This window comes from Malurus melanocephalus, unplaced genomic scaffold (genome assembly GCF_030028575.1).
Source record: "Malurus melanocephalus ecotype Western Australia unplaced genomic scaffold, MMel_1.1 scaffold_81, whole genome shotgun sequence".
NCBI classification, from domain to species: domain Eukaryota; kingdom Metazoa; phylum Chordata; class Aves; order Passeriformes; family Maluridae; genus Malurus; species Malurus melanocephalus.
This window is the reverse complement of record NW_026623313.1, coordinates 1,755,387-1,782,120: the sequence shown is the minus strand read 5'-3', so window position 1 is coordinate 1,782,120 and position 26,734 is coordinate 1,755,387. Positions and strand designations below refer to the sequence as shown.

The 26,734-nt window shown below is 35.6% G+C and overlaps 1 protein-coding gene across 1 annotated transcript in view; it reads left to right on the top strand.

The window, feature by feature from the left end:
• The window catches only part of KCNH7 (potassium voltage-gated channel subfamily H member 7), a 207,952-nt gene that overhangs the window by 170,118 nt on the left and 11,100 nt on the right, over positions 1-26,734 (top strand). The window contains exons 10-15 of the mRNA XM_057367653.1: positions 731-1,130; positions 1,597-1,796; positions 2,434-2,436; positions 11,806-12,058; positions 15,433-15,638; positions 18,331-18,430. Coding sequence (XP_057223636.1) covers positions 731-1,130; positions 1,597-1,796; positions 2,434-2,436; positions 11,806-12,058; positions 15,433-15,638; positions 18,331-18,430 — 1,162 coding nt within the window. The remainder of the gene's footprint in view (positions 1-730; positions 1,131-1,596; positions 1,797-2,433; positions 2,437-11,805; positions 12,059-15,432; positions 15,639-18,330; positions 18,431-26,734) is intronic.

Below are 26,734 nucleotides of genomic sequence, written 5' to 3'. Positions count from 1 at the left end.
TTAAAAATATCGAAGCCACAAAGCAGCTGCAATGAATAACAGTGCAAGTCTGCATTAAAAATCTTGGGATATGTTCCTGTTTAAAACGGCTCCAATTATTTTTTTTAATGCTATAGTATTTTATTACTGGCTCTTGTCACTACACCTGCAAGATGCAAAACTGTTCAGGTGGAGTAATAACTTTTCCATGATTTTCTGTTCACAGTGCTCCTTCTTTAACCTGTAGGAGTGTTGTTATCATTACAAATAGGAAGAATCTYGTAGAAATACTCTTTGGGACATTTCTGCCCTAGAACTTCTCTCTTCTACAATGTGTGTGCCATRGTATTGCAAGCAGTCATATAAGTAGTTCCAATAATTTACAGATTTTATCATGTTAAAAAATCATAAATCTGTTGGATCATTCAGGTCCATTATGGTGGATTGAAGAGCCCAGATCAARTGAAATATTCAAAATGAAACAGTATTTAGCAGATACTGACAACTTCAGTATTTCTTGATTTTAAATGTACATTTCTTATTTTCTTCCCTGTTTTTATAATGGCAGTGATAGTTTAAAGAAAATTAAGATTACATTGAAATCGGTTCATTTACTTATTTTGTTGATGCCCCAAAATAATGGAAGTTGCAGTGGTTTATTCATGTTTAGTTGCAGTGGTTTATTCATGCTTACTATTCATGAGAATACACTCGTTAACAGAGAAAATAAATTTCTCTCTTATTTTTACAGACAACTACATTAATAGGCCTTCTGAAGACAGCTAGACTGCTGCGTTTGGTGAGGGTAGCACGGAAATTGGACAGATACTCCGAATATGGTGCTGCAGTTCTGATGCTCCTCATGTGCATATTTGCACTAATTGCACACTGGCTTGCTTGCATTTGGTATGCCATTGGAAATGTAGAAAGACCTTACCTGGCTCACAAGATTGGCTGGCTGGATTCTTTAGGAGAACAACTAGGGAAGCATTACAATAAGAGTGATGCAAGCTCTGGACCATCCATCAAGGACAAATACGTTACAGCACTTTATTTTACCTTCAGCAGTCTGACAAGCGTAGGATTTGGAAATGTRTCTCCAAACACCAACTCRGAGAAAATCTTTTCCATCTGTGTCATGTTGATTGGATGTAAGTAATTTTATTGTGCATTTTAATCTGTTTTGTGTGTGTGTTTGAGTAAAAGGCTTAACATTCTAAACTAATAAGATTATAAGCATGCAGCCGGAAGGGCAAATTCCTAGGGAAAAGAATGTTGTATGCAAAAATATGTTGTGACTCATTCAGTGTCAGGAAGTAATCAAGTTGCTTGACTACTCAAAATCTGTTATTCAAACTGTCAGATTTGTGTTGTATATCAATGTCTGTAAGCAAATCCTGTATGAGGTAGGAAGCTGAGTTTTGAGTGGATTTAGGAAATTATAGCCCATCATGTTTGGATAATCATAATTATATTTATTTTTTTAATTTGAAATTGAMCTAWARATGTATGCATATCTTTTTAACTCTYCTCTTTGTTCTTAACTTTTACTTAGCCATACTCATCTGCAAAACCCAACAATATGTCTTAAGTGAGTTTTGTTTCTATTTAATTCAGCATTAATGTACGCTAGTATTTTTGGGAACGTATCTGCAATAATCCAAAGACTGTACTCGGGAACTGCACGGTATCACATGCAGATGCTGCGAGTGAAGGAGTTCATACGCTTTCATCAAATCCCAAACCCTCTSCGGCAACGACTGGAGGAATATTTCCAGCACGCGTGGACATACACCAATGGCATTGACATGAACATGGTATGTTCTTCTGTTTTTCAGGCAGAGATGCTGAGGAATAGATAAATGCATGAGAACTTAGAAAAAGATTGTAAGTCTTTAGTATTTATARACTGTAAAAGTACAAGCTTAAGAAGGTGGATATAAAGCAATTATTGACAATTAAGCCAGTACATGTTTGGCATCAAATATTTTCACTGCCTAGGTTATCACCAGATCCATCAGAAATCTCGATTCTCACTGTGTATAGGAAAGCTTAAGAACTGCAGGTGACTTGTATAACCTTCAACAGAACAAAAACCTCATGGGTTTCTTATTCCAGACATAGCTGTTCCCGAATTTTGTTTGTTGTTTGCCCTGGTTTTCCACTTCCAGTATAAAACAATAGTACCTGTGTTGATATCTATAGAGTTGCTATTCTATAAAACCCGTGGAGTTTAATTTTTTTTCAAAATCCTTCCATGTAAAATAGAATAGGTGTATTGGGAATGGGTTGAAGAGAAGAGCAGGCAGGTTTAGCTGTCCTTTTCAAAGGGAAATATTTGAATCACTGATAGTCTGAAAAGTAATTCACTTGCATTCACAACCAAATTATTCTATGCTGAAAATCAACACAGTACCACTAACCATTCARCTATCCACAGAAACTCATTTCTAGGAAGTGACAAGGCACAACACTCATATTTTCTGTTTTTAATAAAAAAGCCCCTGTAATCTCTCCTTCTACAAAAATATGGCTAGCTAAAACAGAATAACARTCTGCTAGTGAGCGAAAGTAAACATCTGTATGTCTGGCTCGTTGTCTGGCTTATTTTCTGGAGACAGAAATATTTTTTTCTGAAAAGTCAACATCAGTTTGAATGCATTGTACAACTTAAGGACCTGTGAATCTGTATCTCTRTAGGGATGCTTTCCAGAGATAGAGAGTAGAAACTTTGCAGAGCTCTCCAGAAACCTGTCAAGAACAAGAAAATCTATAGACTTCTGTAGCAATTTAACTAGAAATCAACTTCCAAAATTTTGACATACATTCAAACAGCTTTCATGTGGTATCAATACACACTTTTGTGAATGACTGTCAGAGTACTATTCTTTTATGCAATAAGCAGAAACAATTGTCTACATTAAAATCTTTTATAAGGTTGAATCACTGACAGTTTGACTTTATGGTTACCATTAAGTAAAGCAGATCTTAAAGCACAACAGAAAATTAATAGGTTTGGCTTCACCTCCCTCTTCCATGACTATCCCCTCCAGAGGGATAATATGCCCAGGGCAGGACAAGGGTACTTGTATAAACCTCTGCTGGGGATTACTGCAGTGGAAGGCAGCATTAGTAGCTTCATCCTGTGTGGCACTGAATGGCCCTAATTCCTTCTGATGGCAATGGAATTGAGGGGTACTCAGCACTTTTCAGGATCAGGCCCTTAAGCTGCAGGTGTGTGCAACACAAGCCTAAAGTAGCTCATTGAATTATTTCTGAAGATATTGCAAAGTCATATATGCCTTAAATAAGTCATAACCACTAATGGATGTACTAAAAACACCTGTTTTGCATGAAATAATAGCTATAACTGGATATTGTCACATGAAAAGTTGCATAAYTCAATAACTGGTGTACTGAAATTAGTCTTCAATTTGTCATTAATGTGAAATAACAATTAAATGGATTAAATAGCCCATATTCTGCAATATTATTGTGAGGCAGTATGGAGGATTTGTTTTAAATAAAGTGTGAAAAAACCCTCAAGTATAGTATCTTGTTCTGTTGTATTTYGTTCCTTATTCTGTTCACAATTCTATCCAAGTTTTTTTGTCAATCACTTAATTTCCTTTAGAAGTGAGTTTGAATGTATTACACTTAGTACAAGGATAATATAAGAATTGTGTGATTTACGTTGTACTTATGAAAGATTTATCTCTTTCCTGTCTGCTTCACACCTAAATACATGGAATAACACCACCCACTGGTAAGAGCAGGAGGTATTTATATCAAATTTAATTCCAGTATAAAGTGTGGAGAATATCCATGTTATCTGTTGGGTTTAGAGCTTGTTCAGTGCTTTCTAATTTTAATTGTAACTTTTTGCATGATGAAGGGGTAGATAGCAAAGGGAAATAACCCAAGAAGAATCAGATGTGGGGCAAAATGGTTACTAAAAATTAGCCATTAAAAAATGCTAATCTAACCACGTTTACTAATCACTATTTTACCCCACAACTCAAGTAATGCTTCTCTGTCCAAAAAAGATCCTGTGCATACTGGTTTGCATTAGATAGTTGCTCTGTAGGAATGTCACCTTGACAAAGTTGCCATGCTGCTGATCATTCTGCATTTTCCTTTGTGTGAATGCTCTTGGTTCAAACCATATATGCATGCTAACACACGCACCAATGAAGTTTTCTTGAATATTAGCCATGTGCATACGAGTTGGACTTGCATGTGTTTTTCCTTCATTTTGCATGAAATCTTTGCATTTACAGAACAAAGGACTAACAAGACGAATGTGTTTGACTCCTGTCCATGTTTACTTGGAGTTTTTTGCAAATTCTGAAGGCAGAATTTCATCCAATAGTTTTTACTTTTTGTTTTCCATTTCATTACTGAAAGCTGAAAAAAGTTCAAAAGTATAGTTATCTTTCTCCTTTGAAATATGAAATGCATAATCATTTACATTTATATATATATGTACATGGAACATATACACACACATGCTCATATATATGTATATATATATATGTATGTATATAACATTGGAGAATATATTTCAAAAGATGCCATAAGTTATCCCCGGTAATATATTTAAGAATCCAGGTAAAGTGGAAAAAAAAAAAAAAAAAAAAAAAAAAAAAAAAATAAATAAATAAAAAAAAAAAAGAGAGATTAAATAGAAACCCTTATAATCTCAGGAGTAATAATGTACTAAGATTAAACTTGATTTTCTAAAAAAAATTCTACACCTTAGGTTGAAAACCAGAAGATAATACTTTATGCTTATTTGAAATGGTTAAACTTAAAATTAGCTTTAAAGAACTGCAGGTGAAATATGCCAAGACCTTTTTTATTTCTTCATTGGCTYCCTTCTGCTTCATTTCTACATATTTTTGATTATATTCGATTACATAATGTATTTTGGTTAAAAACAGTTCCACGTAATTATGCATGGACTGGATAAACAGGATTTGGGATTTATTCTAATCTGGATAAAAATCTTGGGTCTATAGAATAAGCATAATTTAAATCATATCTCTGCAATATACATTGGCAAAGTCAAATTACAGAAAACATTTACAATGCATATTGTTTCATGAAAGATGTCATCAGTCCCATCGATTCAAATGAYTGTAATTTTTTTAATTATCCTTTTCTGTTTTTCCTGAAGTCTCTTTGCCTTCTTTTTTCTCTTTCATTCCCATGTTATCAGTCCAGCACTGATAATAGCATGCCTATGATGCTTACTCTATAAAGATTAATTATTTATTGTTTGAGGTTTTTTTTTTTTTTTTAAGTTATGCATGTATTTTTTACAGTCCTGTCCCACCCCTTCTTTCCATGGATCTTCTGTGCATCTGAATAGCTTTATTGGTTTATTTTACATTTGAAGAGTTTAAAGAAGTAACTAAGTGGGACACACTGAAAAGTGTTTGGCCCAATGTAAACATTAATTAAAATTTTGGATGTGGGACAGATATCTTTTTGTTTTGGGTTTTGCCCAATGGCATGAGAGAGCAAGTCAGAATTTTWATAAATAAATGTATGATTTCTCATACAAGCATCCAAGCAGATGATTAATTTTTGATTAATTTTGCAATTTGATAACTGTCTTGGCCACCGTGATTGTGCAAGCACAGCAGAGCACACAGGTGTCTTGAACCAGTGATGCTACTGTAGCGAATACAGGACAAGTGCACCATTGCCTTGTTAAGACTTTTTTTGTAAGAAATTGGCCACCAATGCCTGGTTGATATCACTACATTTCTTATTCTTGTTTTTCTTCCCACTGTGATCACTTCTCTCAACAAAACTGGTTTTATCAACAGAACCAGTGCCACTGATATATTTGAAGCAGAGGATTAGAAAAGTAAATTAAAATTTCAAAAGTAACCAGGAGAAATTCTTTTTACCATCAAAAGGGTAATGCAAATTAAATGTGTTTGGAACAAAAACTAGCAGTAAATTGTTAAACAGACGGAATATGTAATCATGTTGGAAATTGGTACTGCTGTTTGTCTATATATCAGAACAGAAATACTGACATATGACCTAGTCACAAAGTACCTTTTGATTACTGTAAACTTGTTCTTTCATTTTCTATAACAAGACCACTTTAAAAATGTGATTGTCTACATTGAATTGAGTTATAGAAAAGGAGATCGCGTAGAAAAAAAGTATTTTCAAGAATGTCCATCTATTACTAAATGATCCTTTATCGGTTTCTCCCTGCATTGTATTTTGTGATCCTAAATATCAAAAACAAGAGCAATTAATTTTTCAGCTATCATATTTTTTAAAATATACAGATCTGGTCAATTTTCAGCTTCTACAGACTTAAAACTTTTCTGCTGGTAAGGGAATCAACAGTTGAAGAAACTGAAATAATTTTCTGTCTTCCTTGGTCAGCAAGAGATCATATCTCAGAGGTCACCTTTCAGATGTACTCAGAAATTATAATAAGGTTATAGGAGAGTGGTCCACTGCAGGTTCATTAATTTCAGCATAATGATGTCACTCATCTGTGTGGCAATGACTGAAAACAAAAGATCCCATTCTTGATAAGGTTGTCAGGCTTCAATCTCACTGAAAGGCAAATTGTCTCATTATAACATACTGCTTCTCTCTAACTGTTGTAAGGAAACATATTGAACATTTAAAAAAAATCATTCTGTATGAAGAAGAGGATTCTTCACAAATAGTCTTTCTTCCAAGTGGAGCCCAGGAGCTTCTGGAGAAGAATTAGTGTCGCCTGTGACCTTGTTCATTCTTTTCTAAATTGTGAAAGCCCTTGAAAAAGTTTAACCTTCTACCTATAGAAATAGTTAATTTCTGCAATTAATTATCACAGAATCACAGATATAGTGAATAGTAAATTCTAAATCCTGTCTAGAAATAAAATTGCTGAATTACAGAAATGGTTGACCTAGATGGAGATGAGAGTCAAATGTTAGAGAGAGTTAAAATATGAGAGTCAAATGTTTGTGGTAGAACTAAATCCYACGCTACTCTCCATCAGAAGAAACAGCTGTTGAAGACCAAGACCGTAATGCAAAATCTAAGTGGTGCAAATTGTGCAGCTAAGAGTGTCAGGTTAGCCTCAAAATTAGCAGGGTGGCAGAGAGATGAAAATTAAATACATAAGTTATTTCAACAAATACGTAAATTAATATTAATTAATTTCACTCCTTTTTACTGAGCAAATTTAGACAAAATGTTAATTTTTAATATAAACTTCAAATTTYATTATTCAAATATTTTGAGAACTTTATTCAGCATTTAGTGATGCCAGTGTCAACATAGCCTGAGATCTTGCTTATGCAGGTGAGAACAAAATAGACATTGATTATGTGCTGTCATGACACAAAGTGAATTTATTCCTGCCTTTTTGTACCTTCAGCTGCTCAAWTTTTTTTCTGTGTTAGTTTTTGCATGGATCAGTTTCTCAAACCATTTCACAAGGAGAGATCAAGAAAAGGCAGATAATGTGGAGAATGACCAGAATCCTCTTTCAGTTTATGCCATCTTAAATTGTCAAAAGAACTCAGGAGTTTCCCTTTATCTTCCCCTCTCTCTTCTGCACACCTGGCACTCATAAACAAGTCTGTCTGATTCTAGGACAAGAAAGCCTTAGTCAAAGTTAGTTTCAACATACCCCAAACACAGCACAACACACAGAGCTCTCTTGTGCTCTCTTCAACTGCTGCTTGGTATTTAATGATCCCACCTACATTTCAACAGAAGATTATRTGCAGAATTAAAGGAGCATCTTTGACTGTCTGGCTGCAAGGACTGGAGCATCTGTAATACTAGGAAAGGCTGAGAGAGCTGGRACTGTTCAGCCAGATGGGAGAAATGAAGATTCCCAGAGGATCTCATCAGCGTGAACAAATACCTGAAGGCAGGGTGTAAAGCAGGTGGAACAAGGTTATTTTCAGTGGTGCCCAGTGACAGGAGGTAATGGGCACACATTGAAACTGGAGGTGTTGTCCAAACACCAGGAAACACATTTTTACTGTGATGACAACTGGTAGAACACTGGTATAAGTTGCCCAGAGAGATTGTGGSCTCTCTGTCCTCTGAGATACTTRAAAGCCATCTGGACATTACCCTGGCTACCAACCCAAGGTAGACCCCCTTGAGCAGGGTTGATGGACCASGTGATCTTTCCAACAAAAAGTCCTTTCCAATCGAAATCATTCTGTGGTTCTGTTGGTATGGGATGTGGTATTTCCATATYTATAAAAATCATTGTAGCTTATATCCTGATTTGCTTCAGTTTAGATACTTTCTAAATATTTTCTGTGGGACAGATGTTCTATAACTGAGGAGAGAAAATCAGAAAACTATACTGAATTTTATAATTTATCAAAAAACCCCRAAGTTATCTTTGCCCCAAATAGTATCTTGTTGCCAGAGATTATGGCACAACGATGTTTCCAAGTCTATTGGCACAAACATGYCTGATCCATGTGTGTGTGATACCTTGTTGTCATCCTGACAAAAGAAGTTAATGAAGTTGGACTCCCTCTCCTCATACAAAAAATCACATTCTTCAGGGCAGTATGAATCATGTCCCTAATATCCTCAGGAAACCTCAATCACTTATTCCATGTAAAATATTTTACATCTCTCTGGATGATGTTTTCCTTGTCTGTAAGCACATCACATAGATAAACCAACATTATTTGATATGGAGTAAATTTCATTCCAGACAAGAAGAGACAACTGAACTTGGAGTCAATAACCATCAATGAGAGACAACTGGAGCCTGTGGTCACAGCTTCTTAACTGATTTTCCTTTCCTTTTTCTTTTTTAAGGAGGAAGTGCTTGGTTTTATATCTTCTTATGCACCTTTTGTAAAATATCTGTRTGTATCTCTTGAATTATGCATGAGTTCTGAATCCAGACAGATTCTAACCATGAGAATCCAAGATTTTTCTCACCAGGGTGCCGTGGAATTGCAACTGAGGAGATACRGTATATAACAATAGAAAGATGTTAGGATAGAATGGAAGAATTGAAATTTATCTGTATTAAAATTCATTTTGTATTTTTCATTKATATTAATGTCATTAAAGTGTAATTCTAATGCTATAATTTTCAAATTTTTGTTTGTTTGTTTTGAAAACTGCAGGGATGATTTTCTAACATTTAGTGTAGGCAGTGTGTGTACAAATTTCATGTTCTTGTTGGTTCTCACATTATAATAACGCTTTTCAATACAATTTCAGTAATGAAAATCTGAATGTGAGAATGAATGTAGAAAATAATTGGAGGTTTGTGTTGGAAAAATGTTGTCTGTACTGCACAGCATAAAACTTAGTTTGGAAACATCAAATTCTGTATAGTCTCGGCTACTGGACTTACATTAAATACCTCATTACACACAATGTGTGTGATATGGTAAGCTCATTTTGGTCATGTAGGTTTTGCCAATGTTTTAACAAATTTATCTTGAAATCAGYTTCTTCCTTGCATTTCTAAGCTTATGTTAATGGAGTAATCTCCAAAACTCCATTGGAAATCAATGTTATTTGGTCTTCCTTGTTGACATTTGAAAGCTGTGATATTAAAGAGTAGATGTCTTTCCTCTGTGATGTATAAAACTGTTTTAGAGTGTAAGCTCCATGGAGCAGGGACCTTTTAATCACAGACACTTGAAAACGGGCTGGTATCTTTCAGATGTTATTGGCATGTAAAAAGCTATTAACTAATAAGCAGTGATTTTAGAACTGTTTTGAGTATAAATTATAAAAATAATTATTTCTATAAAGGAATATAAAAMGTATCTTCAGAAATATAAACCAACACACATGGTCTGCATGGGTTTTGCTTAATGGTAAAATACAATCTCTTGATAAATCAGGTAAACAGCTGGTGTGAAAAATTAAAACAATTTAGTCTAGATTGTGCTCATGACTCTCTAACAATTCAATTACACTTTTCTTGTAAGTAATTCTGAATTCAAAATACATTTCCTATTTCACATCCTATTWAAAAAATTGAGCTCTTCTAAATTGTATTTSGATATATGCATAGTGGACGAATTAATTCAAAATAGGTCTTTTATGCTCACATTACTAGAGAATAATTTCAAAATAAACACAATTTTTCTCCAGCTCTATCATTTGGTGAACATATTTGTTTCTCRGGTTTTCAGTATCATTCAGTAAACAAGCTGCTACAATCTAGAACCTTTTCATTTTAATATAATTACATTAAAACAAAAAGCATAATTGGATACTAAGCTATTCTAGTGGTGTGATAGATACTGAAAACAGAGTGATACCACAGGAGATTTTCATTTGTCATATTTTGTTTTCCTTAGTGTTGTTGAATGCTGGCTTTTTCTGAGGATGTGTAAATTTCATGTGGTATTGCCCAGAGGCTCAAAATTGTTGTATATATGTGTGTTAAAACATTGTTTGTTATTTCACAGCATTGATTTCCATTAACAGTAATAGAAACATTTCAACCCTGTTAGAGGTTCTAATATCTCATTTTTAAAACATAGCTTGGCTTGTGTGGACAGAAACCTCATATCAGAAATGTGTTCATCTGTGTTAGCAAGGGAGATGAGTTGTGAATATATTTCTGCAATGAGAGTGAGTGCACAGAATTTTTTGTGCTGAAGTAGGAATTAATACAGCAACAAGTGAATGCATTTTGGATATATCTTTCCTCTGCACAGAAATGTTTACATTTTTCTAGAAAAACAGTGCAGAGGATAAACAGGGATGAAATAATAGACTGCTCTAATAACAAAAAGACACATCCTGTTCACATATTTGTAAGACTGGAAGCATCAGTACATATTTTGCCTTTAGAAATATGCAACAGTTGTAGCTGGCTTTAGKGAAAGTATATGACCCAATCACATCAGTGACAGCAGGTAACAGKATTTAACAAAGAAAGGTGATGTGGGATAATGTGTCAGCAGGCAGAGTCACTCACTGTACTCCCATGAAGTCCCTGGCAGAAATGTTTATAGATTCTAAAAGAATCAAAGGTATAATATCCTAGACAATTTAGAAAAGCTCAGACATAATGACCACATTCCAAATAGCTCACTTCTTTCCTTCTAAATAAAATTAACATGTTACCATGGTATCCAAGAGGAATCCCGTGATTCCACCTCAGGCAAACCCCTATTATTCTGAGTAAGAGATGAGCAAGTACCACAGCAAGTGGTTTGTGGTTTGCTGAACTAATCATCTGCCTATGTAAATCTGCATCATGTTGTTTCTGTAGCTGGTGTGKTTTTTTTCTGATAAAAACTGAAATCCTTGCAAGTAGAATATATTTAGCATGAAAATCCTAATAAATTTCCCTCTCTCTGAACAATATCTGATCTTCAGATAGCTCTCATTTTACAAATGTCATGGTTATTTCAGCAAAAATTTCTCTTAGAATAAATGTAGTACCTTGACAACTGACAAAAAGGAAATAGACATATCAGTCCAAATAGGTGAAATTCAGTCAAGATTCTCCCTTTAGTTGTCTTATTTGTTATTTTACTGTACTGTATTAATTCATATACCCTGATAGTATTTCTTGCAAGCAAAAAAAATCTTAATAGCATATTTTGTAACCACTATATAGTTTAGTATTTATATGAGTACTCACATTGTAAAAGCTTTGCAATACAGATTATACTATGCATTTCTTGAATTTCAATACTCTGACAGCTCTTAGGGCCATGTCTATTCGTAGGTCACTCCTTTTTTTTTTTGTCCAGGACAGGAAGAAAGCATAGAAGTTATATAAAGAACTTACATAGCATTCACATGAAATTCTTACGCTTTTCTTTCCAGGTCCTGAARGGGTTTCCAGAATGCTTACAAGCTGACATTTGTCTGCACCTCAACCAAAACTTGCTACAGAATTGCAAGGCTTTCCGAGGGGCCAGTAAAGGCTGTCTTCGAGCTTTGGCTATGAAATTTAAGACAACACATGCACCTCCTGGAGACACTTTAGTGCACTGTGGAGATGTTCTCACTGCTCTTTATTTTGTGTCAAGAGGCTCCATTGAAATCCTTAAGAGTGACATTGTTGTAGCCATTCTTGGTAAGTAGATTATTAAAGGGCATATTAAAAGAGTCAGATGTTTCAAAAGAGAAATTTATTGTTGTTCCTGGGACAGGAAAATTTTAATTTCGCTATTACTGAAAATCAAGCAAAGTAATTTAAGAAGAAAAGCCTACATTACTGTAATAATTCATATGCACCAAACAGCCCACATCTTTGGATGTCTAAAGAATTACCTTTAGTCACATTAATCTCTAGGTAAAAAAACTGCAAGTTGATGCAAGCAGATATTCAATTTTTCCAGTTCTGATTATACAAGAACCGAAGTCAAAGCCACCCTCTTCTTGAACAGTGATGGAGGTACTGAGACACATAGACCCCTCTGTGTGCTAACTGGAGCAATCTACTCTGGGCATTCCAAATGTCTTCCAGAGATATTCAGAATTATCTGTTTTTACCCACTGGATTTATAGGAAAAGACAATAACAGATTAATCTGATCTAGATGYAATAACACCACTGTTTCTCCTATATTTCTTCTGAACACATTCTTGTTTGTATAGCATGATGAAGTTAGATGCRGTTTCCTGATGAAGTTTGTTCAGGACAATGCTTAGTCCAGCTGGGAGCTCATCTACAACTGGTGACAGTTCTCATGAGAAACCAGTAAGACTTCATCAGCTACAGCAGTATTAAAAGTAAAATAACTAAAACCTTACCTAAACACGACTACAGATTTGTTTCTCCAATTTTATATTAGATAATAAGAATGCAAAGAATAATTGAGTAGATGAGTGAGGATTTTGCTGTACAGAAGCCTATACCAGCTGTAATATTATTCATACATTTTCTTTCTRTTTATTGGCCACTCTAGGAACTTACAGTCAGAAAAACAGCTGAAGCGAGATGAGGAGTGGGGGCCACTCTTGCCTGGTTTCTGTGTATATATTTTGACTGATTATTCTGTATATACTTTGCAGAATGGATATGTGAGCAGAACAAAGATGTGCCTAAAGCAATGCTTCCCTATGTTTAGATACTGTTTTCAAGATACTTTATGATCTCATGCTATTGCATCTCATCAGCTGGGTCAGCTTTAGGCACAAGCAAAGCACTGCAAGGTTTTTGCTTTACTGTGCAAGGGTCTTTCCCTGACTATGAGCAGTGTGGTTCATCAAGGAATTAATCTCTCACATCAAAAACATGTGAATTTCTATAGCACTTGCATTCAAGACAAACTGACAATGTTATGGATTCATCAGTTTTTTCCGGGGCCTAAGATGCAGACTGGTCAAACTCTTCCTGTTAGGCACATCAGATCCCTGTGCTCTCACACTGCAGCAGAAACACAGGTATTTGCAGTGCTGTGCCACTAAATCTCTTCCAGTCTATAGCAGTTCCCTCCAGGGAATGCAGTTTGGAGTCTCAATCTCCCAGGGARTGGTAGGTCAGACAGAAAGACAGATGTGCACAACTTCATCCCAAAGAAACTGAGCCCACTTCTGTTGCATGATCCGTGAGGCAGGAATCTGCCTGTAGCTGGCTCCAGTTTATGAGTTTGTGGCATTTTGGAGAATCTGCAGAAAAAGAATAGATYATATAAATGAAAATTACTCTTCACTGAAATCCCACAGAAACCTAACAAAGTTCATCAATATTTAGCCAAATATTTTTAGTTAATTCCTCCTTTTGAAAAACCTACACACAGAAATGAGCATAAAAAGCACTCAATGCTTTGTGCTCTGGACAACAGAGCAGTCCAAGAGAGATTGTGTGGATGAAATTGTCACCCTTAACAAGTATTGCAACGTCCTCAAAGAAATCAAAGAGTTCTGAGAAATGTTGGGTTTCTCCTGCAATTTTCTTCAAATCATCAGCAGTGTCTGATGTGGATTAGTTAAGTTTCTTTAATACTGACCTGACAACAGTAATTCTGCATGAAATCCTTAGAAAACAGAATGTCTCTTAAATCCACTATGTCTTTCAGCTTTGCAGACAAGACATAAGAATACTGCAACCATGTCAGTACTCTCATTGAAGAGAAGGTTTTATATGCCTTGGATAGGGACCTTTGAACTCATAAACACTTAGGGCAGAAGGATTATATTGGAAAACCCCTGTTATGTCACTGACTCCTGTAACATTTCATACCTTTGACTATCTGTTATGTCTAATGAAGTGTGTTTGATGAAATAAAAGCAGTATGTTTTTCTCTGAAGACATGAAGAGATAAAAAAGGATCACTTTTGCTGGTAGTTTATTTCTATTGGCAATCACCTTTATTTTAAAAAATGTGTGCTTTATTTCCAGTATAAAATTATCTTGCTTCAATTTCTTTCCATTGGTTCTTCCTGTGCATTCCTTCTCATATTCTAGAGGCATTGAACACCAAGAAATTTTTCCTCTCTAAAGAATATGTGCAATATAATCAGGTTATCTCTTAATCTTCCCATGTTCTTTAAGATCCTCACTGTAAATCAGCCCTTAATTTATTTTTCACATTTTTTTTCAGCATCCCTTTTAGAAAATGAAGAACCAGAACTATCCTAGTAACCTAACGTGAAAGGCACAAATGTTTAACAGAGACCAAAAACCACCACAATTATTTTTTAMCAGTCTGGTGTTTCTCCCTTGCTATGATTACTATTGTTTTCCAGCAGGGGTTTTCTTGGTTCCCCCCCAAACCCCATTTTGCAGGTAACCCTGAAACTTTTAGTTTAGAACATATTTTCACTGTKTTATGGTGGCAGCTGCTCTGCATTGATGAATATTAGGAGCAGTTTGGCAAAAATGGGCAATTAAATAGAGATGAAAATCATAACAAACACCTATTGCAAATGGGTTAACTCTGACTGGAAGAACTGTGATGGTATCAAAACAGAGGCAGACATGTTTAAAGGGCTTATTCAAATCAACTCCTGCATCTTAGGAGCTTGGCATTTCCTAAAAAAATATAGAAAAMTAAATTACTAAAGTAATTGTCTAGTAAAATATATTTCAAGTGTGGTCATTTCCTTCATACAATTCTTAATAAAATGATATTACAGGCCAGACAAGTCCTGTGCTGTACTGAACAATAGAAATTATGTCTTTGTCATCATAATAATATGATTGAAACCACCAAATAATGCCTTAGAATAAAGGACAAAGGAACCTGTTCAAGTCATGTTGCTTTGATGAAACTGAAGAAAAATTGTGATGAAATTTTTCCTTAGTCTAGTTATATGCCTAGATATTTTAATTGATTTTAATAATTTCACTTTTAATGCTTAATAAAAATGCCTTTTCTTTTTACATGTTCAATGGTAATCTGATTGTATCGCTTCATGTAAAATCAAGTATTCTATGCCACTATTATAAAGAAATACATCATCCAAATTAATAGCTTATTCATGTTTAATTTCCTTTCTGCAGGGAAAAATGATATTTTTGGAGAGATGGTACACCTTTATGCAAAACCAGGCAAGTCAAATGCAGATGTGAGAGCTTTAACTTACTGTGAYTTACATAAGATCCAGAGAGAAGATCTACTAGAAGTTTTGGATATGTACCCTGAATTTTCTGATCTCTTCCTCACCAATCTAGAACTAACTTTCAATCTGAGAGAYGAAACTGCAAAGGTAAATTTAATAAGTTCTTTTTCTTTCTTAATATTGGGCCGAATCTGTCCCTCAGTAACAAAACTTGAAAATGGCATTTGAAAAACCAAGGTTAACAAAATAAAAAGCTAAAATCCTGTGGCCAAAATCCTGTATTAAAAAAAAATATACTTACCTGATTGCTCTTACTGAAGTAAATTAAACTCAGCAGAAGTCAATGACATTATTCAGATRATGTTAATCTAACAGGATTTGGTTCTATATTTAAATAGTATTAWAGCTTCACCCAGAGGGATTTTGTTAAAGCCATGGAAAATATGTTTTTTTTCAGATGACTATAGCCTAGGTCACCACAAGGGGAACTTTTGACACTAAATGTAATTGTACATCCATAAAATAAAGATAAGTCAGATTATCCAGATTCATTCTGTATTTRGCAATAGAAAATATTTAATTGCCTTTCAAATATGAATTGTTAATTCCCTTATCTTGGTGTGCATTCTACCTCCTAGGCGACTAAAAAATTACAAGGGACTTTTCAACTTTCACTCATCTTCAGATTTGCAGGCATTTTTTGGTCTCTTTTTCCCATAGCGACTGTCCTAAGTGCCCCCTTTGTACAAATTACATCTTCAGGAAAATCAAAATATTACCAGTGTTTCCTTATTTGAGACTGACAGGGTTAATCTGAGGAAAGAAACTGGAGGTTGGGCCAGAAGGGGAAATTCTCTTGCCCAGCTCATGCCACTGAAGCTAAAGGCTTCCCCAGAAGATTGCAGGTACAGCAGCCCAGGCACTGCCCTGCCCACAGAATGACTGCTTTGCATTTCAGTATTTCTGAGATACTGGCCTTCTTTGTCTTCCAACTACAATTTGAGGAAAAGCAGAGGTTTGGTGAGAAGGAGTTAACAYAATTTGGCCTCAAAGGCCTTCTAAGAAAGAAAGAAGCAAAAGAACAGTAAGTTTTTGGCTGTAAATGATAGAGACATCTTTGCTTATCACAKGTGGATCTTTATTTAAAAAAAAATAAAACAAATACAACTTCTGACAAGACATGTCACTTCTTTTTTATTATAGGCCTTTTTAAATAAAATACCATTTCAAAAATAAAAGACCAATTATGTTATTTTTTTTCAGGCATCCTTTTGTATATATTGTAAAGTTCATAATTATTAATTACATGTGAAATACAACACAATGAATATATAGTCTAGTGATAAATTTAAGTTAAAACTAAATGTCCATGTATTTGAAAAATTTCTTGAGGATAATTTCACATTAATGATTTAAGTCTGAGCAGTTATTTCTTGCAATTACATTGTCATCAATGTTTTATCATTATTTTTTTTTTCTTCTATCTGAGAAAATTTCTTCTAAAAATCCATCTTCTGTTTTGTGCTGTAGAATACAAAGGAGGTTCACACTTCTCATGTACCTTAGAAATTTTTGAGTTGTTATTCTTACTAATGTACCAGCCACCAATTAAAAATTGCTAGTTTTCCCAGAGACAAGGAAGGCAGGAGAGGCTGAACCGTGCTCCTGAGCTTGCAAAATCACCTTTTATCTTTAGAAATTCCGCTTATTTTCCACTGTCTGTTGCAATCCAGAAAATCTCCCAAAAGAAGCATGGAGCACATCCTAATCTTAAAAACATCACTCAGATCTAAATTTGTTGTCAGAATAATAGGTGCTTCTGCCTCAACTTCTGCTCCTGTCCTCCTATTTGTGTAAAAGTACCTTTTTCTTCCTGCAGTTATTCTACCAGTGGGCCACCACTGAAGCACATCATTCACCAGGTTTACCATGGAGGGCATAGAGAAAGATGTAAACACTTTCCAGTTCCCCTCTGCCCTTCTCCCACATGCAAATCTGCTTACTTGAGTGGTACTGGAAACCTCACTAGCACAGGGAAGGGAAGTAGGCTGAAGCCAATGCCATGGGTATGTACACAAAGAGCACAGGTGGTGTTACATTTGCTAATTCGTAAATTTCTTAGCTGTAAGTAAGTAGAAAAAAATAAGAGTTAAATGTATCTTGTATCTACTGAAAAAAAAGCACTGCAATCTTCTTAAGATGGATAGAAAAAACCAACCTTGTGTTCTGGTACAGAAATAAGTATCTGAATGGTCTAAATCTGATAAAGAGGAAGCGAAGGTCTAGAAAGATAAAATAATGAGAGGTAAAGTGCCTGATGCTTGTCARCCTTATATTTATTGTAAAATAGAACCTTTATAATCATTGCAAAATGTAACCTTTATAATCATTACCACGAGTTAAATATAAATATAATTGCAATCAGTTACCGCTTTACTTCTTGAAATAGTACCTGTTCTCTGTTAGAGGTTACTTATTTTTTTTTCATTAATTTCTCTAAGATTACTTAAATCACATCTGTGCCAGTGTGATCTGTGCCTGTGTTCAAGGAAGCTGATAACACATGAGCACATGTATTTCCATGTAAATTTATAATCAGGATTATTTTATTTCACCGTTAGGTGGTGACAGTGTTGGTTTTGCTCAATTTGCATAAACTTTTTAATGTTAGCCTTGGGCAATTCCATTCATTAGCTGGGGATGGAGAGRCTGATGCAGACTGACTTTAATATTGCCTTTTTTAAAGCTTGAACATGATTAACAGTCAATCACCTATTGCAAATCTGCCCTCTTTAGATGGGWCTAATCTGTCATTTTGTTTCATTTTTCATTAATCAAGTCTGACCTCGTAATAAGATCACAAACTACCAATGATACGGATGGAGATAACTGCAAACTACGAAGACGGAAATTGTCCTTCCAAAGTGAAATAGAGAAAGGTAATTAACTCCATTTCTTATGTTAGACAGCACCACTTCATTATTCATTGGCATTTCACTCGGTAGGCTGGGTACATTAGGGTCCCATGTTGGCTGTTACTGTAGCAGCCCTTGTGAATTCAGCTGGGCAGCAAAAATACTCTGTKCATTAACCCCTATATGGTTATGTATAACCAGAAGATCTATGTTTCACCTTTCCATGACTTCACATCTGTCTGTGAAGAGCTGTTCAAACATTAAACTACCTTATTGCCTTTGAGAAAGGCATATATATCTATGTATAATGTCTCTTAATACCTATTTTCTGTGAYACCCTATTTTAAACTGTGTGGAGAACCTAGTCTAGTGGATTATTTTCTTTCCTCAGCAAAGTGCTTCATTGAACTTGATGCTAGGTAATGCTTTTCCCTGGAATTGAAGTATTTTAAAATTTGAAAATTTAAAATATTTCAAGACACAGAAGATTCACCATAGTCCAATTTYGATTCATATGGTAATGTGTAAAAGGTTGTTCTGGTAAAAGTTTMGGTAAAATTTTATGTTTATGTTCACATTAGTGGCTTTTGGGAATAAACCTAATGAAGGAAAATTTGGTGAAACATTAAACTTTTTCACCAATATTCAGTACTGCTAAATACCAGGAACTGTAGATAGTAGCAATGGTCAGACAGCAATAGTCATGAAGGCAYCTAAACTGATACTCATAGGATTTTAATGTTTATGCAGGGAAAACACAATTCCTTGAATGCCATTATACTTTTATGGTTGAATGATTTGTCTGACAAATTACTGTTTCTGTTATGCCTGTCTTTCACACTCCACAGTTAAACCTCAATGTGAAATGCAGCATAACAACAATTTACGGAGTAGCAGAGTAGCTGATAATAAATGAGAACATTTTAAATGTACCTAGCAGGTATAATGCTCGATGAGGAGACTGAYCCATAGTGTGGCTATTCAGAACAATGACATTGCTGTTCGATCAAAGAAGCATCTTTAGGGCAGGAAGCCAAGACTGACAACAAATCTGTCAGGAAAATGTCCCCATGAAATATTCAATCTGCTCTTCACAAAGAATCTGTTGACAGAGATACTTTGCCTGACTAACCTTCACATTTCTTATGAGAAAACATATGCTGCTACATAGACAAGATAGAAGTGATCTTTTATGTTGTGCCTGCTATAGAATTACAAATAGGCTACTCAGGTGTCAGTGAGGTTCCAGCTCCCCTAGGCTTTTATGGTTCTTGCCCAGTCAATTACACTGAACATCCTCTYTGAAACATATTTTTGCATTACTTTTGAAAGAATATGATTTCCCATCATTTTTTCTCTGAAAAAAATACTTGTACCATTGGGGAAGAAAAGACAAGACTGTCAAGCTCCTTAGTCCTGGCAGTGATTRTACAGCACCTGCTAATATCTGGGTTAGGCAGAAGTGAGAGGCCCATTGGAAGCCCACTTGAGGAGAAGATGAATTCGTAAAAGTCCTTTGCCAAGAACTGAGCATACTTTTGGCCCAGTGGCTTAGTGCCCCTCTCCAATMTCCTTTCAGATTCTCTACATGTTCTCATGGCCACAGCTGACCCCTCATAGCCATAGATCTTCAGAGTCACTTTCCTGTGGCCCTTCCTACATCCTCTGTAAGGCTGTAGAGTACTAGAGGTACCACTGGCTTGTAAAGCAATATTCTATTGATTTCAATCCTTTATACATAGAAAGGAGCKGCATCTTATTTTGATCCAGCATAGTTAGTCTATAATGATAAATATTTGGGGATGGCCCTGCAGAGTTCTTCAGAACTGGAGAAGAAAATACAGAGTTCCTGAACAAACAGCTGGAAAATGCATTTCTGGCCACAGTATGCCAAAAGATAAAAAATATGTGTTGTATGACAATCATATTTTGATTTCAGAACTACAGTTTGAACAGGATAGAGATTCCCAGCATTCTCACTGTTATGTTTTCCTATTTTATTTTGTAATTATTAGGAGCATCCTTATGAAATGGTTTTCTTGCTTGCATTCTTTACTTTCAGCTGTTGATCTATAAGCATATTATGGAGCTCGAAATTGCATTGTTTCCATCTTTAGTGTGATCATCATGTTTTTTCTCCGTTTTGGAATGCTAAAAATGGGATTGTGTTATCTCAGCCTTTAGTTCGTGCCAGCCTGATTTGGACCTTGTTGCCATGGTAACTCTTGCTGCACAAGTTTTATCAGGGGTTAAATGAAATCAGCACAGCTCTCTGTTATTCCTCTGCAGTTAGTACCACTAGTTCTCCAATTCCACACAAGACTTTCTCACTCCACACATACGTATTTCCATTTCTATCATGTGTCAACAAAAACTGACCTTGGCTACTTATGCTAATAAGGGCTCTGCCATAATGGGATTTGAGAGGCTGCAAAACTGTTTGAGACCAGCTTGTTCTCTGGCTTCTAGAATGGGTTGCAATGTCAGAAGAGGTCSCCTGCGAAAATTGATGCACACACTACATAGCAACTTATACTTGCTCCTACCCAAAAGAAATTCACTGCATGTCTTTCAGAATAACGGATGGTACTTTCTGCACAGGTGCAGGTGCAGACTTAACCAGTTGCCATAGATGCTTGACAGTCAGCCAAGAAGCTCTCTGTGACTGCTTAAAATTAGCAGCATTCCTGCCTGGCAGTTCCAAACAAAGCTCTCAGCTGGGTTGGAGAGTTAGTCTCTCCTGCTGAAAACTTAGGGACTATGAGCTATACTCAGCTATACTCCATCTATACTCAGTTGTCATTTTCAGCAGTGCAGAATACAATTCTTTCTTGCCCATTTTTCATTTACTTCTAGCAGTTCTGTGCCACTTTACTAATGTCAAGGGAAGTACATTCAGGCAAGAACTTTCCTTTGCTCTGCTCGTTCTGAGTGCAGATCTATTATGCCATGCTGAGTGGGTCATTGCTAGAGTTGTTTACATCAATATAAAATCCAGTAAATGGGTGAAAAATGAATCGTGTAAAGACACTCACTGAAAGCCTGAAAATTTGAGGCTTTGAGAATACTTTTCTGGAGTTCAAGCATTGTCACTTTTGCTACCATCTTTTTTAACTTTTCATTAATATTGATTCTAAATACTTATCCTTCTTGGGACTGTTCCACTGTCAGCTGGCCCAGGAAACTCATAACAAGAAAATTTTAGTTCTATGGATGTGATTTTAGATGGCTACAAAAACAAAGTTCTCACAGACTCTTGTTACCCTGAAGCTTGCACTTGCCCATGTTGGCACAGACTGTAACAATCAAGTGGGATATAAAATACATTTTGCAGTGTTTCATTCTTAGCATATTGTTAACTAAGTAAACTCATATATTGTTTAATCTTAATTTGAAGAATTATGTTTCCTGATCAGACTTTTTTTTAAGTGCCTGCTGATCAATTCTCAAAGCAAGCACAGAAACCAGAGTTGTAATAAACTGTAATTGAAACTTGATTAGTGTAAGTACCTTACTTGTGAATTGCATATAGGTTATTCAGGCTAAGAAGCCAAGCTATATTAACRCAGCGTTATTACACAAAGTACCTAGAGGCCATGGCTCTTGTTTTAGATACAGAAGACAAGGAAACTTTTCAGGAACTGATTCTCCTGCCTAAAGCTATGAAGTGGGGCAAGAATAAGAGAATGGGGAAACACCCCCTGCCCAGTTCTTTCCCATTCTTTTCCCCACCCCCATTTATTTGTCTAAATGCTAATTTTATGAATAGATGCTCAGCCAAGCACTGTGCCATGTCCCCAGAAGGAAAGTAGGGTAAGAATCTGGAGAAAAATTGAACTCTTGCATAACTGCRATAAACTCTTAGCATTATGCTGATGAAGTTGGCTTGGGCTTAATTAGAAAAGGGTTTCTAATATTCAGCCACAGTGTTAGGTCATTAAATGGCCAGGAAACAACCAATATGTTGGCAGGCAGAATATGGCTGGGAAAAAACCTCATGTCCCCAGAATCTTACCTTAATCATGAAAACCATAGCAAAAAAGTACCTGGTCATCAGAGAGCTCACCAGTGCAGTGTTCCTTCTGCTCCTATTAGTGTTATTGCTGTTACCACAGGGCCTGGGAGCCACCTCAGGGAGCTTCCACAGAAGAGCCGTGTTTGCAGGAGTTACTCCCAAAGATGCTGTTCCCAAAGTCCAAATCTGGTCAAAATGTTCTGTGCAGTCACACATACACATAACCATCCTTGGAAAAAAGCGTAATAATWGCACTATGCTGAAAGCTGAATTCCTTGTAATAGAGAAGAGAATTCTAAACTTGATTAAGAGAACTCTTTTGACCTTTGCCTTGAATCCACTCTGAGGTGCATTGTTATAATTCTTTGTTTCTTATTGTTTTTAAGTATTGCATTATTTCCTGAAATATAAACAAAGAATTGTCCTTCTGTCATTATCTGGTTAGCATTAAAGTTGACACAAAAACAGAGCTAAGAAAATGCAGATAGAAGGCTGTCACTCCATCCCTAACATCTCCATCTGAATGTTACGCTGTACAAGGGCACAGCTATAAAGTGATGTTCACAGAGGAAGAAATTTTAGTAATGCAGCCAATTGTCAATTTACCACAAAAATCTGGTTATGTTACTAAGTTAAAATTTTAACAATTATGTGATGGATCCAGGGTTCACTACATTTCTTTCTTAWATTCCTAAAGTGGTTCTCAAATTTGAAGAAATATCTGTATGACTGAATAGGCACAGCGTGCTTTATTACTTCCTCTGATTACCACAAAAAAGCTGCAAATATAACTTTCCACTTTTAAAAGTGAATTGCAGTGCAACTAACCATCAGAAAACAATGTGATTATTTAGATTACCAGAAGAAAATAAAGAGAAAATAAGTGTATGTGAAAGATAGCCTTTATGTTAACTGTCTCATTGTACTAAATATTATTGCTGKATTATATGTGATGTACAAATGGTTTTCCTCTTGAGACTCCCTTGCTATACAAAGTGCACTGGAGATTTTAACAGTTCAGTTTGTTTTCAGGGCTTTAGGACCAATTACTTCTCGTGTCCAYACCAATTTCTATTTTTCCATATGAGATAATTTGGAAAATATTTAAATCTGAGTTTCTCAGGCTATCCAATAGACCCCCTGCAAAGCTTTCAAACTATTTCTCCCTTTTCATGTGCACTAAATTTGTGAATTTTCCATACAGTTTTCATGCATTAAGACTCATCTAAAAAGTAGGTAATTAGATATTTTATATACTTGAGCAGTGCAATAATCAGCAATGATGTTTCACCAAGCAGCCAGAAAAACCTCTAGAGATACCAATTTATGCTTTCTTATCACTTCACATTATTAGCTGAAAGGACTTTATGGTTTAACTTTCCTTACTTTTTTTTTCTTTTTTTCCCTGCTGTTTTGTCCTCAGGGATGCAGGCATTGCCTTTATGAAGGCAATACTTCTCAGTTTACCTTATCACCAGTCATGACCTGAGATGATCAGGATAAATCGAACAGACAAATTTCAGCTGAAAAGGGGAAGAATGCTTTGTTCAAGTTGTTAGACTTTTGGAATGGACTTTTTCAGATGACCTTTCCTGAAACATGTYCCTTGTCAGAACATGAGTTAAGACTGTCTTTGACAAACATCCAGATGTCACATGTCAGCACGCTAAGGTCAAGTTGATTCTGAGACAAGAGCTCAAGCACTAAAATTCAAGGTTTATGCATGTGTTAGGTTTGTTTAAGGGGATTCAGGGTAAGATACAGTACTTTCTAAAACATCAGAAGCTTTGGGGTTAAACATTTCTGCAGACAAGACCAGAATCAGTTTTCAGACAAGTTTTCTGGTAACAAAGGTGGAGTACTCTCATTTCAAACGCTGCATGCAAAATCAAGTCCTGAATTTTACCTATTGCTTGTCACTCATTGATAAAGATTATGGAGATCATGTCCTTCCCCCAGTGGAAAAGAAATCCATGAAAGTTCCTTATATTGTTTACCATAAGACTGTTTGCAAAGGAATCCAAATTATTTAACTTTGTTCTTTTATTCTTAGATAAAGGAACAATATGGCAAAATGTTCACCATGGCAACACATCGCCTGAATGACTAGACACAAGGTGGCTTTTCATTTTCCCGTGTACAAGTGTACACCTTCCTCCTTTTTGATACTCTTCCTTTATCCAGTCTATCAGAAGGCACTCAGCTATTTTTAGCAWTGTACTTCATACCAGTCACATTCAACTAAGTACAAAGGAAACAGCAAGGAAAAAATGGGGAGCATTTTAATTAGCAGTTTAATGATCCTAAAGTTGATGATTGGCATTCTATAGAGTAGTCTCAGCATATTATGCAATTTTTTATTGGATAGCTGAAAAGGGAGTAAAAATTTGCCACCTTCTGAAACTCCATAGCTGCTTGATTAAGGATGAAAATTTCCAGTTAATGAAATTACAGCAGTATTAAACAGTGCTGCTCTACATGTAATATATTGCTGACATTTTCACCAATATTATTTGCAGCAGACTGATGCATTAAGAGAAAATATATCTAGATCATGCAGACTGGAATTACTTGAGCAATGTAAAATTTCAATACTACAAAATTTCAATATTACACAAAAGAAACCGGTCTGATCTCAGGCAACCATCCTATGAAATAGGATTTTAATGCCAATATTTCTGTGAGTCACTCTCATGGCTCTATGGCCCAGACATGTGACAACCCCATTTCTTCCCTTCCTTTTCCAGTGCACGTGTGAAAAGCAGGACACAAACCTTCAGATAATTACTTTGAAGATTTTGGAATTTCCAGACAGCAAATGTCAGAGACCATTGCCTGTAAACTTGGCAGGCACTCAAAACACATAACGGGCTGAAGCAGTCCCATAATGAGTGTAAATGATGTTTGTACAATTTGGTAAAGCAGGAAGTTACAAAAATAATCATCTTCAGTAAAACAGTTTCTAGCAATCAGAATCAGAAAGTGAAATTTGTCTTACTGGAAAGGGAAAGAGGAAACACTAGAACTGGGGTGGGAGGAGGAGAGGAAGGTGGAGTTTAGTGATTACAGTCAGAAGCAGAACAGAAAGGGATAATAAATTCTTATAAAACACTTTTCTTTGTGACAGAAAGTGAACTTATCCATACACACACAGAAAAGTCTTCTTTTCTGGAAAAATCCATTCCAAACCAACAACTGGATTTCATTACAGAAGGAAGAAGAAATCTGAGAAACATTCTGAAAAAAAAAGCACTGTCTATATATTATTTGTAATATATTTTCCACTGAGCTGCAGAGGCACTGCTAAGGTGTTGAGCTGAGGTACAGACCTTGCACCATTATCAGGTCCTGAAGAGCCGATAAAATAGGGCAGTTTCTATTTTAATTCTTACGTTAAGTACAGAGTATCACAAGATTATCCTCCAGAGAGAAGAAACTTTAGTATTAAATAGGAGTCTTGTAAAAGGAAAACAACTTTTGACTCCTTGAGTGTAGCCAGATGGCTGGAAGATAAAGCAATGGTAGTGAAGCCAAAAATGTCTATTTTGAAATAGATCACCTGATGAACAAATCTTCCCCGATTTCAATAGACAGAACCCTACATTCAACAGATCTCTGCTTTCCTTCTCATGCCAGTGAATTCATAATACTTGGACAGCATTTAGAAAATAATTTGTTCTGCTGTTCTGATATAGATGGACTAAATGCAGGGGTATCAACTGAATTACCCTGGTTTTACAGCAATGCAATTATTAGCAGAATCTGGCTTCATGTTCCTAAATATTTTCATATTTTATGAATACAACAGATAAGACAGTCTGCTATACTTCAGCTGCTATAAATTTTTTTTTGCAATGTCTCAATGACCCCTTCTTAAAATCAGTCCACTGCTTGATTTGTATTCCACAGAGTGCTCATTACAGCTGCCATTAGTACACAAAATCCCATGAACATACAAAATTACCCTAAAAATTGGCAATTTCAAGCTTTCATTAGGAGGTCTTCTTCACAGGTTGAAGTCAGTCAAACACTAAGCAATTAAGACAATTTAGTGTAGCGTGACTGTATGTTTTCAATTTATTCCCACAAGAAATGCTATGGGAGAGATAGAAGCAGCTTTCTTTTGCTTTTGCACTGTTTTGGAGATGGAATTGTAGAGAACATGGGACTTTACTCCCGAGTCTGAGCATCCCCCAAGAGCTTTACTCTGACAGTTCTTTTGCAGTTGTTTTGACAACTCTGCAGTAGCKGAGCATCACCAGAATCACTTAGAGCCAGTAGTCCAGCTTAACAGAAGCCAAGAAAAGTCACTT